The following is a 19,086-nucleotide window of genomic DNA, read 5'->3' as shown; positions in this document are numbered from 1 at the left end:
TTCTTATTTTTGAGAAACACACACTATAGAAACACAAATATCTTTTAATTAATTTAAAACATAAAACTTAACAATAAAAATGTAACCATGAAGAGATTTTTGTTGTCAATCTAAGCCTTCTAAGGCTAGTTAATTCTTGTTCCTTCAAAAAAAAAAAAAAAAGGGTTAGTTAATTCCTTATGCTCACTCTATGTCATTTTATTTTCTTTGTTATATTTCTCACTCATTTCATCACAATATCAAAATATGTCTTGTCATTTTCTAGCATAATATCCTAATTATGGTTTATCAAGGTCCATGTTTCTTATAAAACCCTAGTTGGAGTTCATTGTATCTAATCTTAGAGTGCAAACAAAGTGGTAATAATAATACTATTTGTAATGCAAGTATTGTTGTAATCTAGGTTTTGTCTAGGATTTAACCTGTTATAAATTTCTTTTAATGGGTTGAATGTAACAAATAGCTCAATGTTAAAGATGTTCCTGGCCATATTTTTTTCCTAGTCTTCACTAAACTCTCTATGGCATGGATTTCATGGTGGGATTATGCTATCCTCCCATTAAATTAAAAAAAAAAAAATCCCTCCTCCATTTCCCCATCATTGAGAGGAAGAATTTAAATTAAATGGATACCATCATAGAGCGGGAGAATCACAATAGATGGGGGCTAGACTTGGACACTTCAAAAATCAACAAATTAGACTTTCGAAATTAGTTTAAATTGCATCCTGTTTAGCAAGCTGAAAATTCAGATTTTGCTGATGTAAATCTAAACACGGCTTAATTAGAAGAAAAAGAAAAGGCAATTATTAGTATATCCCTCTTAGGTCTTAACTGTCTTTTGAAGGAGAAGGACAAGAAATTTCCATGAACATGATTTCTCTCTCTTCACCAGCTACTGATAGAGGTATATAGGTTCTAATAACTTAATAAGTTCAATTGAAAAAAATATCGTGACCTTGAAATAAGGTACATAGGATCAAACCCCGCATATAACAAAGAGAAAGTGATTAATCTTTTGATCTGATGGTAAAGAACGATCATTAGCTAGAATCATGTTAATATATATCGGATCTCAAATCAAAACTCTTTAATTGCGGCACTTTATATGTTTCAGCGAGTTTGTATTCTTGCAGAAACATAAGTACTCTTGCGTTACTTGGAGAGGCCGAATTTGACAAATTGAGAAGCGTGCCGCAATCAGTATAGGGTGGCAACTTTTGTAAGGTGCAGCTAGCGGCTTGTGTTGTGTAGCTGCTTTTAGTGTTTTGATCTCTTTGACAATTTGCATTTGGGGTTTGTTTATTATTCTCTCTTGTGTGGTTGTCACAGTTTTGGATTTGACTTGGTTTGTTGGTTTTGTTAGAGAAAAATGTTGTCTATATAGTTATATCTTATATACAAAGTATGTTGTAATATATAATGTTCGAAAGTTAAGCGAATTTTAAAGTAAAACGTTTATAATAAAAAAAAATTAAAATTAAAATTAAAGATTATGTGTGAATCCTTAAGACTTAGGAGAGCCATAGAGGAAAGGTCTCGATTCGGTAAAATCCTAAGTGGATCGATTCCTAACCTTTATGTTTTCTCGATTCTTGCCTCGATGTAGGCTGATTGGTCAATGTGTGATCTTGACCAAATGGTTTTTATAGAATTTTCAGATAACGGGTTTGAGGTATTTCAAATGGCAAGTAAAGTTTTGTGAACATGTTTTAGTGTTTAAAACCAACCAAGATGTCTCTTTAAATTGCCTATTAAAGGGCCACGCTTCATTGTCTATAAATAGTAATTCATATTTATTTTAAGAGTGAACTTTTCACCACTTTTTCAAAATTAAAAAAATAAAAATAAAAAAAAACTCCAAGATTGATAATTATAGAATTCTTGGCTTAGTTGTATCTTAGAGACAAGTTTACTTTACAATAAACTCTTAGCGAGTTGTGAATAGGGCAAATATTGTCTAAGGGCAGCCGCAACAATCGTTCGTTCCTCTATGCCTTATTCTTCATTCATTTTCTTGCTCATTTCATTGTTCATGAGAAAATTTCCCAACAATAAATCTCTTTTAGGGTACTATGTAGGGTAGAGAAAGCTTCTTTGTTTTAGGTAAACTCTAGCTCTAATCTTTGTAATTGTCAAAGTGAGCTATTTGGTGTATTTGAGATTTGGGTTTTGTAGAAGCACCTCTACAACAAATTTAGCGAATCACGTAAATTCTTGGTTGTTGTTGTTGTTGTTTTTATTTATTTATTTATTTTTCTGTCTATTTTTATTTTGGGTTAATTTTCTGGGTTACTCTTATTTTGGATATATTTTTCAAGTGTACAATAATTTTCACAATCAATTTCAATATTTGAGCATTGGCTTTTACAACATATATAGTTTGGCTTACCTTCAGTAATTTTTTAACTTGACATATCTTTTATTTTAAATATACAATGACAATGATAGTGAGTTTTAATCTCAACATTTTATTTAGTTAGTGGACGATATAACAAATTCTTATTAAAACAAAAAAAGAGATTCAAGTTAAAAAAGTAAGAATTGAGATCCGCTTGAGTTTAAAAGTGAGCAATTAACCCCGTGATGTTGCTCAAAATTTTAAATAACCCTAATGGTCCAAATTCTATCAAATTGATTAAGAACAAAATAATTGAAGTTCCATGTTCAGAGAGTTGATGTTTTAAATTACCAGCATGATTGCAATTTAGATAGACTTTAACGGAGCCATGTGAATCTCGATTTCAACTTTATATCAACATATATATGGCCAAAGTGGTTGTCAATTATGCCAAATATGTTAAAATATGGAAAGATGCCATCAATCAATTAGCCATATAAAACAACAAAGTCTTTTTTTTCAATCTTCTTACCAATAATTCAAAATAATTGTAATTATCCACCTTTAAATAAGCTATCAACTAAATGTTGAGAATTGAGATCCGCTTGAGTTTAAAAGTGAGCAATTAACCCCGTGATGTTGCTCAAAATTTTAAATAACCCTAATGGTCCAAATTCTATCAAATTGATTAAGAACAAAATAATTGAAGTTCCATGTTCAGAGAGTTGATGTTTTAAAGTTCCATTAGTAAGAGCATTCATATTAGTCTCATCAATTTAATATTTCAACAAAAATTTATCTAAACTCAGTTGAAATAAGCGTGCATCAGCCTCACTAAATTAACTAAAATTTTTAAAGAGAATAGTCTCATCTTTACATGTAGTGAGTCTCTATCCTCACTACATTAAATTTTAATGTTATAAAGTATTGAGGTTGATATATGTGTATGAAAATGATAGATTTGACCTAACTTTCTTAAAGGGAAATTATTATTATTATTATTTATTTATTGAAATAAATTTCCCACTAGTTGAGGGCATGTTTCACACATTAGGCTCCCTTTTTTTGGCAAAATGACAAAAAGACCCTAACAACCCACGCAAATGACAAGATTACCCTTATATTCAATCTGAAAAGTTTTAAAATTACCCTTTAATGAAAAACTAAAATCCCCAACTACCCTTTATATATATTGTGGGGGTAAAAGCCCAGAATTATGTATTGGGCCTAAGGCCTTATTTGAAGACTAGGGCGTGTCCGAAGAGGAGAAAATGATTGAGAAGAAACCCAAATGGGAAAAATAAACCTGGAAATGAACGAAGAGTATAGTCCGAAGAGAGCATCAGTAGTCCAAAGAGTGTGTTCTCCTCGGATATAAAAAGCCTCAGCCAAGCAAGTACCTGGGAGGTTCAAGTGGCCTTCCTGACAGTTCCAATAATAAGAATAAACTTCAAGTATGTATGGAGATGATAAGAACAGATAAATATCTAGAGGAAAAGCTGCTATCACCACATTAAATGTACTGCAGCAACTTTTCTGGCCGAATTAATGTGGAGAAGACCCCTGAACAGTGCACTCTCAACCACCACCAGTCACAGAGAATCAAAGAAGAGGCCTAATGGGATCTATACTCAAGTAAAGGCTCAGATAACTAACAAGTGTACGGTTAAGATGATCCAAAAAGACACTATATAATGTAAAAGATCTCCCATAAGAAAGGGATCGAAAAAAAATAGGAGGAGAGAGAAGAAGATAAACTGTAGCATTAAAGATTGTTAAAGTTCAAAAGTAGGATCCCATTTTATAAATGATCTCCTCGGATGTTTATTGAGTGAGACTTTAAGAGTGTTTTTATGTTTATTTATTTTTGAAACCCAAGCTAGCCGTTGTTTAATTCACAACCAGCTGTTTAGCTCTTTCACCCACTCTCTACAAATTCATTGTCTTGGGTTCATTGGGCTCATACTCCATATCTTTTGGGCTTGGGTTACAAATCTTGACCCTACAAGGGGTAAAAGCCCAGAATTATGTATTGGGCCTAGGACCCTATTTGAAGACTAGGACGTGTCTGAAAAGGAGAAAATGATTGAGAAGGAACCCAGGTGGGAAAAATATACTTGGAAATGAACGAAGAGTATAGTCCGAAGAGAGCATCAGTAGTTCAAAGATTGTGTTCTCCTCGGATATAAAGAGCCTCAGCCAAGAAAATACCTAGGAGGTTCAAGTGGCTTTCTTGACAGTTCCAATAATAAGGATAAACTTCAGACATGTACGGAGATGATAAGAACGGATAAATATCTAGAGGAAAAGCTGCTACCACTACATTAAATGCATTGCAGCAACTTTTCTAGCCGAATTAATGTGGAGAAGACCCCTGAACAGTGCACTCTCAACCACCACCAGTCACAGAGAATCAAAGAAGAGGCCTAATGGGATCTATACTCAAGTAAAGGCTCAGATAACTAACAAATGTACGATTAAGATGATCCAAAAAGACACTATAGAATGTAAAAGATCTCCCATAAGAAAGGGATCGAGAAAAAATAGAAGGAGGAGAGAGAAGAAGATAAACTGTAGCATTAAAAATTGTTAGAGTTCAAAAGCAGGATCCCATTTTATAAATGATCTCCTCGGATGTTTATTGAGTGAGACTTTAAGAGTGTTTTTATGTTTATTTATTTTTGAAACCCATGCTAGCCATTATTTAATTCACAACCAGCTCAGCTTTTTCACCCACTCTCTACAAATTCATTGTCTTAGGTTCATTGGGCTCATACTCCATATCTTTTGGGCTTGGGCTACAAATCTTGACCCTACAAGGGGTAAAAGCCTAGAATTATGTATTGGGCCTAAGGCCCTATTTGAAGACTAGGGCGTGTCCAAAGAGGAGAAAATGATTGAGAAGAAACTCAAGTAAGAAAAATATACCTGGAAATGAACGAAGAGTATGGTCTGAAGAGAGCGTCAGTAGTTCGAAGATTGTGTTCTCCTCGGATATAAAGAGCCCCAGCCAAGCAAATACTTGGGAGGTTCAAGTGGCCATCTTGACAGTTCCAATAATAAGGATAAACTTCAGGCATTTATGGAGATGAAAAGAACGGATAAATATCTAAAGGAAAAGCTGCTACCACCACATTAAATACACTGCAGTAACTTTTCTGGTCGCATTAATGTGGAGAAAACCCCTGAACAGTGCACTCTCAACCACCACCACTCACAGAGAACCAAAGAAGAGGCCTGATGGGATCTATACTTAAGTAAAGGCTCAGATGACTAACAAGTGTACGATCAAGATGATCCAAAAAGACACTATATAATGTAAAAGATCTCCCATAAGAAAGGGATCGAGAAAAAATAGAAGGAAGAGAGAGAAGAAGATAAACTGTAGCATTAAAGATTGTTAGAGTTCAAAAGCAGGATCCCATTTTATAAATAATCTCCTCAGATGTTTATTAAGTGAGACTTTAAGAGTGTTTTTATGTTTATTTATTTTTGAAATCCATGCTAGCCGTTAATTCAAACCAACCCAACTCTTTTACCCACTCTCTACAAATTCATTGTCTTGAGTTCATTGGGCTCATACTCCATATCTTTTGGGCTTAAGCTACAAATTTTGACCCTACATATATATATATATATATATACTCACACACACACCCAGAGATATAAGACTAAATATACAATGAAAAATTAAATTAGCATCCATTATGTGTTAAACAAATATTTAAAAAATAAAATAAAATAATTGTTTCTCAATACATTTTAAATCGATTACTATTTTTTTAAATCCCAAAAATAATTTATAATTGATTTTTTTCCTTTACAAAATAATCTTCATTTTTGTCGAAAATCCTAGTTTTGACAATATTAATAAATAGAAAATTTTGTATTGTAGTTGAAGTAGAAACAAGAAGATAAAGTACAAGTGTAACCACTCTATAAACAAGTTTGTAGTTGTTGATTTCTTAATCCTTACTAACCCACATGGCACAATTGAAAAAGAAATGATGATGAATAAAGAAAACATATTTATGCTTCAGATCTACTAATATTCACATCAAAATTCTGAAGGGAAAAAAACCTAAAATGAAATATAGTGATAAAAGAGAGAGAGAGAGAGAGAGAGAGAGAGAGAGAGAGAGAGAGAGAGAGTCACACACACTAAAAGGCAAGAAACAACCTTAGAATAGAAATAAAAGATAATGTTGCTTGAAATTAACCATTCTATAAACAAGCTCATAGTTTGTTGATCTTTTAATCCTTATTAACTACTTGGCACAATTCAAAAAGAAATGATGATAAATTTATTATTATAAAAAAAAATAAAAAAAAATAAAAAAAACAAAAAAAACACATGTGTGTGCTATGGATCTATTACATTCTCCGTCAAAATTTTGAATGAAAATATAATTAAACTGAATTATAGTGATAAAAAAATGACACAGACACACAAACACACACATACACACACACACACACACAAAAAAAAAAAAAAAAAAAAAAAAAAAGAAAAAGAAAAAAAAAAGCAAGAAACTACATACCTTAGAATAAAAATAAAAGATTAATCTTGCTTGAAAGCCTATAGCCTCTCATTTGTCGGTTTGCCCATAATTTTTAGTTGATTCGCAAAGCATGTTTTTCTTTTTTCTCTCTTTACTAAAGGATTTTAGATACATAAGACACCAAAAACATAGAAAACAATTTTTCTTGCAAAAAACGTTTTGTGTTAAGAAATAATAATTATTTAGAGTAGAGCCACAAGTTGGCTAGCTAGCCTGTCATTTATTTCTTTTCATTTTAATTTTTTTAATTCTTTAGACTAGTTTAATTCTTTGGGAGACAAATCAAATATTTTTATGTATATTTTTATTATAAAAATAAAATTTGGGGAGAAAAGAGGGGGAAGGGGCATAAGGGCCAGGAGCAGCTTCCGTAGCCTCAATGTGGATCCATATCTGATTCAATCTCCGTGGCCTCCCTCGATCTGATATTGATAATTTCATGCATAATATATACAATTTTTTGATGTTCACATTTAAAACGTAAAATGAGTAATTTGTACTAATGAAATTCACTATCGAGTGAGAGAATAAAAGCCCTTTTCCACCTTCTCCTTGTGTACCCAGTCCCTTGTGACTCGTGAATCATTAGTTAGTATTTCCCTGTAGTCTATACAACATGTTTCATTCCGTATCAATGTCTTTCAAGAGATGGATTTGCTAATAATTAATGGATCGTAATGTAATAGTCCATCACTATGCAAATAAACACCCAAGAAAATAAATAAATAAATAAACTTCTACAAATTAAGTTTTAAAGGATTACTGGCATAAATGCTGGAGAATTAAGTAATTAACACCCAGAACTTACTCTCCCACATGACTAAAGCATTGAAAAGATAAGATCACCACTCATTAGTGTCATTGTCAATTTATTTAGTCTACATCTAATTAAATGGCCCCCAAGAAAATGGAAACTTTTTTTTACAGAAAAATCTCCCCACTACTCCAAATCTTAATGGTGTACCTAAGTTGGATTTTCTTTTTTTTTGATAATAACAATATAAGAAATTTTACTAATTGAGCCAACTGAAACTCACTTTCTAATCAATAATATAAAAAGTAGTATACCCTAGAAATGAAAGAGGTTTACTGGAAATGTAGGGCTAATTAAAGACTGAACTCTTAAATTTTACCAAAGGGAGATCTCACTATGGTTAATTAATGTTAGTTTGCAAAATTTTGGAGGCTGTCATTTTCTGTAAAAATGTTAGTAACATTTACGTGTGAGTGGTATGGTTAGTTATGAAATGAAGCCCGACATTATATAATAATAATATGAGTTAGTGGTATATATAATATAATTAGACCAAAATTCACTGGCTTACATTTTTTGGCGATGTCTCTAAATATATTTACTCAATTGACTTCTCCCTAAGTTGTTATCTCTCCAACAAAAACCTTACTATAGTTTTCTTCAGTATACTCAAAAAACTCATATATATCTTATGATTGGGGTTGTTGGTTGCATTGTGCTATACAAAATAATCTTCACTATTGTTGCAACTATCATGGCAAGAGCTACACAAAATAATCTTCACTCCCCTCCATCTTCTTTTCCTTTTCTTTTTACTTTATGGTTTCAAATGCATTAGAAGGAGTGGAAAAACCAATTTAAATTTACCTCCATCCACCCCAAAGCTACCCATCATTGGCAACCTTCACCAGCTTGGCACACTCCCGCACGTTCTCTTTAAACCTTCTCTAAGAAGTATGGCCCCGTAATGTTCTTCTACTTCAGCCACGCACCAACCCTTGTGGTGTCATTTGCAGATATGGCAAGAGAAATGATGACAACACATGACATACTTTTCTCAAACCGGTCAAAAACCACAGCTACCAAATTACATAGTTTTACTATGTAATTTACACAAGAAATTACATAATTGCTTAGTTGGTAGGCAGTTATTGATTTTCATATGAGTTCAACACTGATACTATTCTATTATTCAGTATTAACAACTTTCCACCTCGTGCATGCTGTAAAATTTGGTGTGACTTTAGACTTATTTGGAGGCCCCAAGCAGTTCCCTTAGCCTTGATGTGGGTTCATCTCTGACTCAGTCTCCATGGCCTCCCTCGACCCAACAGCCAATAATCTGCTGGTGTCCCCACTGACTTGCGAATCTATGGTTAATCGTTCCCTGTACAACATGTTTCATGGTGTATCAACTCTTTCAATAATTGGGCAGGTGCTAATAATTAATGGAAGATAATGGAATACATTTATTCACTATGCAAACTTAGGAAGCAGGTCTAATACGATAATTAAATGCCATAAAATTCAGCATAAACTTTGAGGAAGAAACACCGACATGACAAAAAGTTCTGCAAGTCAAGTTTTGTACTCAACATCTAATTAAATGGCTCCCATGAGGGAACCTTTTTACTTAAAAAAACCTCCCCACCTTCCCAAATCATAATGGTGTCCTCTCAGTTGAATTATCAAGTAGTTTAATCAATTAAAAATATGAAAAAGCCTATCCCACTACTTCTAATCTTGCAAGAAATTAATGAAAGTCTAGCAAGATTTTTGTATATAAGATTGAGTGTAGTCTCCCACTAGATAAACATGATAAAATTGAGTGAATGATATAATATAATTTGACCTACAATCATTGAATTATACTTAAAAGTATCCTTATATATTGTATTAACTCCACAATTAACCTCTCCCAAGATTTCCATATATATCTTGTGATTGGGTTGCTAGTTTGCATTGTAGTAAAAACATAAAAAGAGAAAATGCCTATTCTAACGTTATTACAACAATCCTGGCAAGAGCTACACAAAATAACCTTCATTCCCCTCCTCCCTCTTCTTTTCCTTTTCTCATTTCTATATGTTTTCAAACGCATTAGAAGAAGTGGAAAACCCAATTTACCTCCATCCCCACCAAAGCTACCAATCATTGGCAACCTTCACAAGCTTGGCTCACTTCCACACCGTTCTCTTCAAGCCCTCTCTAAGAAGTATGGCCCTGTAATGTTCTTCTACTTCGGCCATGCACCAACCCTTGTGCTATCATCCGCAAATATGGCAAGAGAAATGATGACAACACATGACATACTTTTCTCAAACCGGTCAAAAACCACAGCTACCAATTTCTTACTTTATGGATGCACAGACCTAGTGTTCGCACCCTATGGTGAGTATTGGAGGCAAGTAAGGAAAATTTGTGTCCTTGAACTTTTGACCCTCAAAAGAGTGCAATCGTTCCAGAATACAAGGGAAGAAGAAGTTTCTATATTGATCAATAAAGTACGTGACTCATGCCTGAAAGGTGTTTCTATTAATCTAAGTGAGATCTTGATTGAAACCTCAAAGAACATCGTTACTAGATGTGCATTTGGAAAAAAGTTTGAAGAAGAGGATGGTAAGGGTAGGTTTTCAGAACTACCAAGAAAGTTAGCAGTGCTACTTACGACCTTTTTTTGGAGGGATTTTTTCCCTTCTCTGGGTTGGATTGATATTCTTACAGGAAAAATAGCTAGTCTAAAATCCACTTTTGGAGAACTAGATGCTTTTCTAAATGAAGTGGTTGAAGAACACAAGACAATGAAAAGTGATGATGAACATCCGAAAAACAAAGATTTTGTGGATATTCTCCTCCATCTGCAAAAGAATGGCATGCTTGACTTTGAGCTTACTCATGACAACCTCAAAGCAATCCTACTAGTATCTTTCTCTCACTCTCCCACTCTCTCACTCAAACACACTTCTAGTATCTTAAAAGTTTATTTTATAAAATTGACAATATTATACATATTTAAATTTGTAGAATTTAATCTAAACCATAAAATAGTTTCATTTTAGATGAAATAATCTAAGACCATTGAAAACATACCTAAAGTCTTATTTTTTTCATAATTTCAGGACATGTTTGCAGGAGGAAGCGAAACAACTTCGACAACTTTGGAATGGGTAATGGCTGAGCTCATGAAAAATCCGAGTATTATGAAAAGAGCACAAGTAGAGGTAAGAAGAGTGGTGGGCAATAAGTCAAAGATAGATTTAAATGATATCAATCAAATGGATTACTTGAAATGTATCCTCAAAGAAGGTCTAAGACTACATCCGCCAGTACCTCTTTCGGTACCTCGAGAAACATCAGCAAGTTTACAATTTGGAGGTTATGATATTCCACCGAAAACAAGAGTGTTTGTCAACATATGGGCAATCCAAAGGGACCCTAAACTATGGGATAGGCCAGAAGAATTTCTCCCAGAGAGATTTAAAGACAACCATATTGATTTCATAGGTCAAAATTTTCAATTTCTCCCATTTGGAGGTGGGAGAAGGGGTTGCCCAGGATTGATATTTGCTGTTGCTTCTTTGGAATATGTGCTTGCCAACCTTTTATGTTGGTTTGATTGGAGGTTGCCTACCATTAATGCACAAGGAGAAGCTCTGGACATGACTGAAGTTAATGCTATCACAGCATTTAAGAAAAATCCTCTCCATCTTGTACCAACATTGCACTCTTCTTTATCGATCCATTAATATTTCGTGCTTATGCATATTCTCTATGTAATCTTTCCTCATTATCTTGTTTTGTTTTAGAATCTGTTGTTATCCCTTACTTCCTTATCGCAATAAATGTAAAGGGACTATATAGTTGTGGCAGTAGTAATAATTATAGTTGTGGCATTATGTTTTAATAAAAATGAATTTGTACCTAGTGCCATAAAACATTTATATCATCATTCTCATCAGGTCCTTTAAAATTGACCAAAATGCAAAATAGATGATGGATCCATAAAAAAGTGTGTTATATATTTTTAAATGATGATTGTAGCTTATATATATGGTAAGCAGATTTGCAAGGCGTAAAACAAGTGGCTAGGCTTGTGTGATATTCTTAGTACTTCATTTTGTGACAAATGATTTTAATAAAAATTTGGGGAATTAGTTCTTTTATATTACGTGTTATTAACAAGAAGAAGACAGAAAAAATAAAAAAAAAATAAAAAGGAAACGTAAATATTAAGAAATAATTTATAATCCCATATATACATGGGTGCACTTCAGAATAATCACAATGATACATATATGAAACCTTCAACCTAAGTATAATATTAGGACAAAGTTTAGTTACAAAATTAATTATAACCTAATGTTACAACCTTATTCAATAAAATAAACAGTACTATATATTTTGGAAATCTAACTATTGAATTACTTGTTCTTTATGATCTCAATACAATTGTCAAATTTTGTGTCAATTTGATATCTTTAACTATATGATCTATAAACTTATATTTTATGCATAATTTTAAATTACAAAAACTAGCAATTTAAATAATTTATTGATGATATAGCTATTAATATTTAATTTTCTAGAAATTCTGCAAGCATGGAGAATATAAAAAAAAAAAAAAAAATGATCCAATGGTGGATTTGTCATAATTCACCTTCAATAAAAAGACATTGAATAAGGTTGTAGCTTAAGACTATAACCAATTTTGTAACTAAATTTTATTCTTCATATTATTATGTTCATTTCTTAGAACATCCACATCAGTATGTGCAAAAAATTTTCAATTTTGTATATTTAAAACATACTTTTTCTATTTTACACACCTATTTTTGCAAAACACCTACATCAATTTGTCTATTATATACATTTATTCAAATAAAATATTCATTTTTTTAACACTGTAAACAATAACCATAAGAGGAGAGAGAAAGGAAAAGAGAGTGAGGTGAAGAGAGGAGAGAGAGAAAAAGAATAAAAAAATCATTTACATGGTGAACATAACTGTTTATATATACATTGTGGGGTCTATAGGCCTGATAGCCTCGGCCCATTATATAGCAGGCCCAAGGCCCATGCCGAGGAGCACAAGCTATTTTTGAGAGAGAGGGGGAGAGCCTATTTTCCTAAAGCCACGCCGAGGATACCTTGCCCTCGGCCTGACAAAGGTGATTTTGGGGAGAGGCTAACCCCAAAGTAAGTTGTCACTCTCGTATTTAATGCACTCAACTAACCCCCCTGGCCGCATTAATGGGGAGGTAACCCCTTTGCAGGATAACGTCGATTAGAGTAAGCCACTTGAGTGCCGATAAGGCCTTTGATGGGACGGACGACCAGAAGAAAAGCAAATAGACGATCAACAGATGGAAGCAAGAGATAGGAAGATGAAAACTATAAAAGAAAAGCTAGTAAAGCAAAAGGGGGGGGGGAAGGAAGAAAAAAAGAAGAGAGAACATTAAGGCCTCCTCGGCCTGTGGCCGAGGAGCATTCCCCCATTTGTAAGGAAACACTTAGCATTTTTTATAAGAAAAGTTCGTGCATGGTGATCGACGGCCAGCACCTAAACCTGTCAACCCACCCTCTATAAATTTATTGTTTGGGCTTATTGGGCTAAAAACCCATCACTCAGGGTTAATCCAAGTTGAGTCCTTACAATTGGCGCCGTCTGTGGGAAGGATTAGGGTGCTGGCCGGCGCACCAAGTAAGTGTTCTAAGCTATAAGTATTCGTTTTACAGCAGATCGAAAAAAAAAAAGTGTTCTAAGTCCTAAGTATTCGTTTTACAGTAGATTGAAAAAGATAAGTGTTCTAAGTCCTAAGTATTCGTCTTACAGTAGATTGAAAAAAGATAAGTGTTCTAAGTTCTAAGTATTCGTTTTACAGTAGATTGAAAAAAGATAAGTGTTCTAAGTTCTAAGTATTCGTTTTACAGTAGATTGAAAAAGATAAGTGTTCTAAGTTATAAGTATTCGTTTTACAGTAAAAAAAAAAAAAATATTATATAGAAGATTTGGCAGCAAAAAAAAAAAAAAAAAAAAAAAAAAAAAAAAAAAAAAAAAAAAAAAAAAAAAAATGGGGGGGGGGAAGGAAGAAAAAAAGAAGAGAGAACATTAAGGCCTCCTCGGCCTGTGGCCGAGGAGCATTCCCCCATTTGTAAGGAAACACTTAGCATTTTTTATAAGAAAAGTTCGTGCATGGTGATCGACGGCCAGCACCTAAACCTGTCAACCCACCCTCTATAAATTTATTGTTTGGGCTTATTGGGCTAAAAACCCATCACTCAGGGTTAATCCAAGTTGAGTCCTTACATACATAGTTACTATTCATTTGCAAGACCATTGTGCATATTTAGACATTTTTACAAAGACTGATATGGAGAGTTTTTGGGTTAAAATGTGTAAAATTGAGCACTTTTTATATTTTAGAAGACTATCCACGACTGGTGTGATTGCTCTTAAGTTTTGTCAAATTTTAAAAGGACAAACATGATAAGGATATCATTTATTCATATTTCTTATTCTTGCCTACTATATTTAATAAATAAATAAAAAATATAGTTTGTAGAACTATTTGTATGCTTAGTTTTTAATGTAATTTTTATTTTATTGTAATACAATAAATTTTTTCAATATTTATTATATTTTAAAAAAAATGTTTCTAAAAAATCATTCCTTGTAAAATTCTATTTTAAAAGTATGACCAGTTTTCTTAAGCATAGTAAAATTTCCATTAAAATTTATATATGACTTATTGATAGATTTTGATAAAAGAATTTAAATTAGTTTAAATGATTTGAAAGTAGTTCCAAATAGGCTTGAAGTACTTTTAAATGGATTTGAAATAGTTTATATTAAAGGGAAACTTGACATGAAATTAGAGTAAATTTCAAATCTAACTTGGTAAACCTGACATAAAATCAGAATAAATAAGTTTAATCATTTTTCGAGCTTCCATACTAATTATACTAAGCTATGGCCCGCGCGTACACATGAAAATATTCAATAGTAGTAATAACAAGGGAGTCTTACTTAAGTGATTAAGGTAATCATTTTGGTTTTCTTGCAAGTATTATGAATGAATCACTTAACAAAAAAATTTTAATTGGACATATAGTGCAAAATTAGATAACAATCTGAAAATAATTTGGATTATGATTATATACTTTGAGTTTAATATAATATATATGATATATAATTATAGAAATTACATATCACCTCTAAATCCAACCATTACCAAATTAAGCTATGCACGTCTTATGTTTCTGTCGGATCGTATATTATGTTTGCATATATCAATCACCTATATGTGAAAGAAGTATTACATATATTTGTTACATTAGATATATATCACATCTGAAATGTGATACAGCCATTGTGTATAGAAAGTTGTCTAGCATTCAAACTTTTTGAGGATAATTGTACTAAGGAAAAAGTTTTTGTCAATCGGAATCTTTATGCTCAAAATACATATTAAATTTTGTGTCAATCAGATATTATCTACTATATGATTTATAAGCTTATATTTTATACATAGTTTTAAATTACAAAAACTTGCAAATTAAACAATTTATTGATAACATAGTTATTGATCTTCAATTTCCTAGAAATTTTGCAAGCATGGAGTATATAAGAAGAAAATATAATCCAATGATGGATTTATCAAAATTCACCTCTAAAGAAAAGATATTGAATAAGGTTATAGCCTAAAATTACAACAAATTTTGTAATTAAAATTTGTTTTTGTACTAATTTAACCATTCAATTAGTGGTATTTATTTATTGTATCAACATTGGATTATTTGTATCATTTTCAAAACACATGAATCTTTCCTCTTAATTAGTATCGCTTGTTTAGTCGTTGCATCAAAATTTTGAAACAAATTGTGTGATGTACATCTATCTGACTATCTCTATGAATATCACATGAAAAACTCTCCGAAGCAGTCATTTTGTATGCGTTCACTAAATAAATTAGCAATGTAAAAAGGAAAATTATTAATGTTGTACAAATTATGTTTCCGTTTTAAATTTTTAAGTAATAGGTTGCATACAATCAAAAGTATCACAGAAGTATAGCACACTAAGTCTTTTTTTGGTTCACCTTTTTCTATTAATTTTTTTTTAATTTTTTAATTTTAAATTTATGAATTCCCAATGTATTTAACATAGATATCAAGGATTCAAATCTCTCCTCCCTCATTAATTTGACACAAAAAATAGAAAACAAAAAAATAGAGTGCACTAAGCATGACACTTGACACAAAATCGAAGTACATTTAAAATATAAAGACACTTGATATAAAATTACAGTGTAGTTGGAACAACAGTTGATACAAAATTAAATTTTAATTAGGGTTCTTGATTTTTGTTTTTTTAAAGAACCAATTGGGTTTCTTGATTGAGTTTTTTTATTTTTTATTTTTTAATAAAAAAACGTTACGTAAGTTATTAATTTGACTTTTATTTTATTCTTAAGAATAGTTTCCTCATCTCCTATTGCGTCTCTCACCAATATATTCTTGGTAATTTCACCATCAATTTCGATACACGTAATAAAATTACATGCTTTTAGAAATAGTAGGGCCACTGGCCACTTTAACTTTTCAAGATTATAAAATATTTTCAGATGTGCACCAAGAATTTCCCTTAATTTAATACTATAAGTCTTTGATAAAAGCCATATTAGTTGGTAAGTTGTTACTTTCCTTACATTTTTGGAATTGAAATCTAAAAACATATATATTATTCTAAATTACTTTTCAAAGAGCACACCACATGGTGCCAGAAATTCCGACCGTACACATGTATAGGCAAGCTTTTATTTTATTTAAAATAATAGGCAAAATTACTGCACAACCTTGACGTAATGATTACTCTATAAATACAAGTTCTTGTAAGGTGAGACAGGGAGGACAAAGAATTGGGGTTTAAGTCTCTGAAAAGAAGTTTTACCAAACATACATAAATAAATAAAATAAAATGATTGTGAAGAAATCTATTTAAATCAGAATAGTTTTCGTCCATTTGAAGGTTGGGATTTATCTTAAATAAATCTAAGGTATAGAATATGTCACCTCATTTAAAGTCAATAATTTAACTCTAACAACTTCAATTAACTATGGTTAAGTAAACTAACGTTTAATAAATAAAAAAAAAAAAACAAAAAAAAAACTGTGTCAACTCAGACAGAGAGGGAAAAAGATGGTGTTTAACACACATCTTTGGATTCCTATCCAATGCCCAGTCCCTAAGGGGTGCAGGTGATGAAGACAGAGATTGAATATGTGATAGCCATTCTCTTGTACGAGTAGAACGTTCTTCTTAAGTGGGAATCCATGGTCATCCTTTTGATGTGTTTTTTGTATCTTTGTCCTATCCAATTCAATAAAATTGTTTCGTTAATATTAGCAATAACCTTCTCTTTGTTGTTAATCTATGGTGTTATTTGTTAGGGTTTTTTTAGTATTGGCAAATTTCCTGTCAAAGTTTCGGTTGTAACTTGTAATCACAATATTCTCGTGTATTCATTTTATCTGAATTGTAATTGTTTCAAGCGAGATATCAAGCAAGTTCAACAGGAATTGTTTTTAAGTTACACAAAGAAGTTCGCTTGACATTGAATGGAAATCTTGAGAGGAGAACACGATACAAATATCGAATGCAACCTGAGTGTTTGTGAGTTTTTGGAAACCACAGACCATTGAAACAAATCTTCAAGGATCCTTGAAGAGTTTGATAGATAGGACTAGTGATCGTCATCTCAACTTATGCTTTAGAGATTGTTATGAGAAGCAACTGGTATAGTATGTTGTGTTAGCAGAAGCAGGAGGCTTAGATATAAGAACATTGCATAACTAGAGATTTCATATGCAATTATGTACTACAATTATCTTCATAATAAATCTCGTTTACTAGGCTAGGCCTCAGAGATATCTGCACAACTATAGACTTTTTTATTATCTTCATAATGGATCTCATTCTATTGTTATTTTTCTAATTAGAAATTCCATTAGCATGCTACAAAAGAAACCAAACATTCAATGTATTCTCAACTAATAACAAATCATGGAGTTCAAGCATTCGATATATCTAAAAACCATATTAAATCTTAAGAACTTGTCAACATGCAATGTGTTTTTCCTCTCTTTGAAAAAATTATTTTTATCAGGCTCGACTGTTTCTTGACAGATCCTCGACAGATTGCTATCTATCGAGCCCCTTGGACTTCTTTTCTCGATAGATCTTATCGCATCTTTGATCCATCGAGATATCTGGAATTTGTCTCGATAGCTTCTTGATCCATTGAGAAAGTTTCTATTTGGCCGATAGCTTCTCGACAGCTTTTCGATCCATCGAGGTGATTTTGCCATTGACAGATTCTCGACATATCTGTCGAGATTTAGTGCTCGACAGATACTCAATCCATTGAGCTGCGTTTGTTTAAATAACTTCAACGCGAAATTAAATCTCACATCTTCCCCACTTGGATTTTGGCCTAGATCGTGCATTTCTCCTCTGGTATGATCTTCTAATCCTTCATTCTTCAATCATTTTGGTGTGCTATCGTAGGCAACCAAAAATAAAATCTATACTTCAAAAAATATGTGTAGTAGTGTGAGTAAGGATCGTTCCCATAGAGAGTATCTAGCATAATTTTATGCTACATGAACAAGGATGGGGAGTGTTTGAGTATAATGAAAGCAATTTTAAGAAAAAAAAACTAATCAACAATTCAAATTAAAGTATCGAATTCAATCAAAAGAACAAACCTTGGTCTAAGTCAACATCCACCATCAGAATTTTACAACTGATCATCGATGCAAGTATATATCAATTCACACTTTGAATATCCACCGTCGAAACAATCTTTCTATCTCTCCTTAGTCGCAGTTAATTAGAAAACAAGCGATCTAATAAACCCTAACTACTAAACAACCCAAGACAAGTGCTAAATGCTTAATCTAGTAGTAGCCTTAAGAATTAGAGGGATCGATGAAACTAAACTACACAAGCACAAGCGGTTGTATTTAATTTAGTTGAGATTTCTTCCTAAGATCTACTAATTTTTGACGTAGCTAATCATTAAATCTTGGTTGCTTCACAAATTAGAGAGATCAAACAATTATGGATTTGATATCTAACCTAGCAGTAGATTGCAACGAATAGTAAACTAGTAGGCCTTCTAGTAATTAAACGAGACAATCATGAAAATAGGTACAAAAGAACATCCGATATTCAAATCATAAATTGAACAATAAAAACAAATTAGATCTCATAGTTTTATTGATTTTAAGGCTTCAGTTTCCTTCGACTAAATATAAAAGCTTAGCCAAGCAGGGTCATGACAGAAAACTCGAAGGAAAAAAATTAGAGAAGAGGGGAGAGAGAGGCGTGTGTGTCCAATTCTGATTTCTCCTCCCCCTTTTACACAT

At 32.3% G+C, this 19,086-nt stretch overlaps 1 protein-coding gene across 1 annotated transcript; it reads left to right on the top strand.

Annotated features, from left to right (window-relative positions):
• Positions 1-9,546: 9,546 nt before the first annotated feature.
• LOC111998475 (cytochrome P450 71A1-like) lies at positions 9,547-11,580 on the top strand. Its single transcript, XM_024030576.2, has 2 exons — positions 9,547-10,577; positions 10,776-11,580. Exons 1-2 carry the CDS (start codon positions 9,645-9,647, stop codon positions 11,400-11,402), a joined length of 1,560 nt encoding a protein of 519 aa, XP_023886344.1. The 5' UTR covers positions 9,547-9,644; the 3' UTR covers positions 11,403-11,580.
• The last annotated feature ends 7,506 nt before the right edge of the window (positions 11,581-19,086 follow it).

Source organism: Quercus suber, unplaced genomic scaffold (assembly GCF_002906115.3).
Source record: "Quercus suber isolate HL8 unplaced genomic scaffold, Cork oak 2.0 scaffold_89, whole genome shotgun sequence".
NCBI classification, from domain to species: domain Eukaryota; kingdom Viridiplantae; phylum Streptophyta; class Magnoliopsida; order Fagales; family Fagaceae; genus Quercus; species Quercus suber.
This window is presented reverse-complemented; position numbering and strand designations above follow the sequence as displayed.

Coding starts and splice junctions, on each gene's coding strand:
- LOC111998475 (XM_024030576.2), top strand. CDS start 9,645: ATGCCTATTCTAACGTTATTACAACAATCCTGGCAAGAGCTACACAAA. Junction 10,578..10,775: donor ACCTCAAAGCAATCCTACTA/GTATCTTTCTCT, acceptor TCATAATTTCAG/GACATGTTTGCAGGAGGAAG.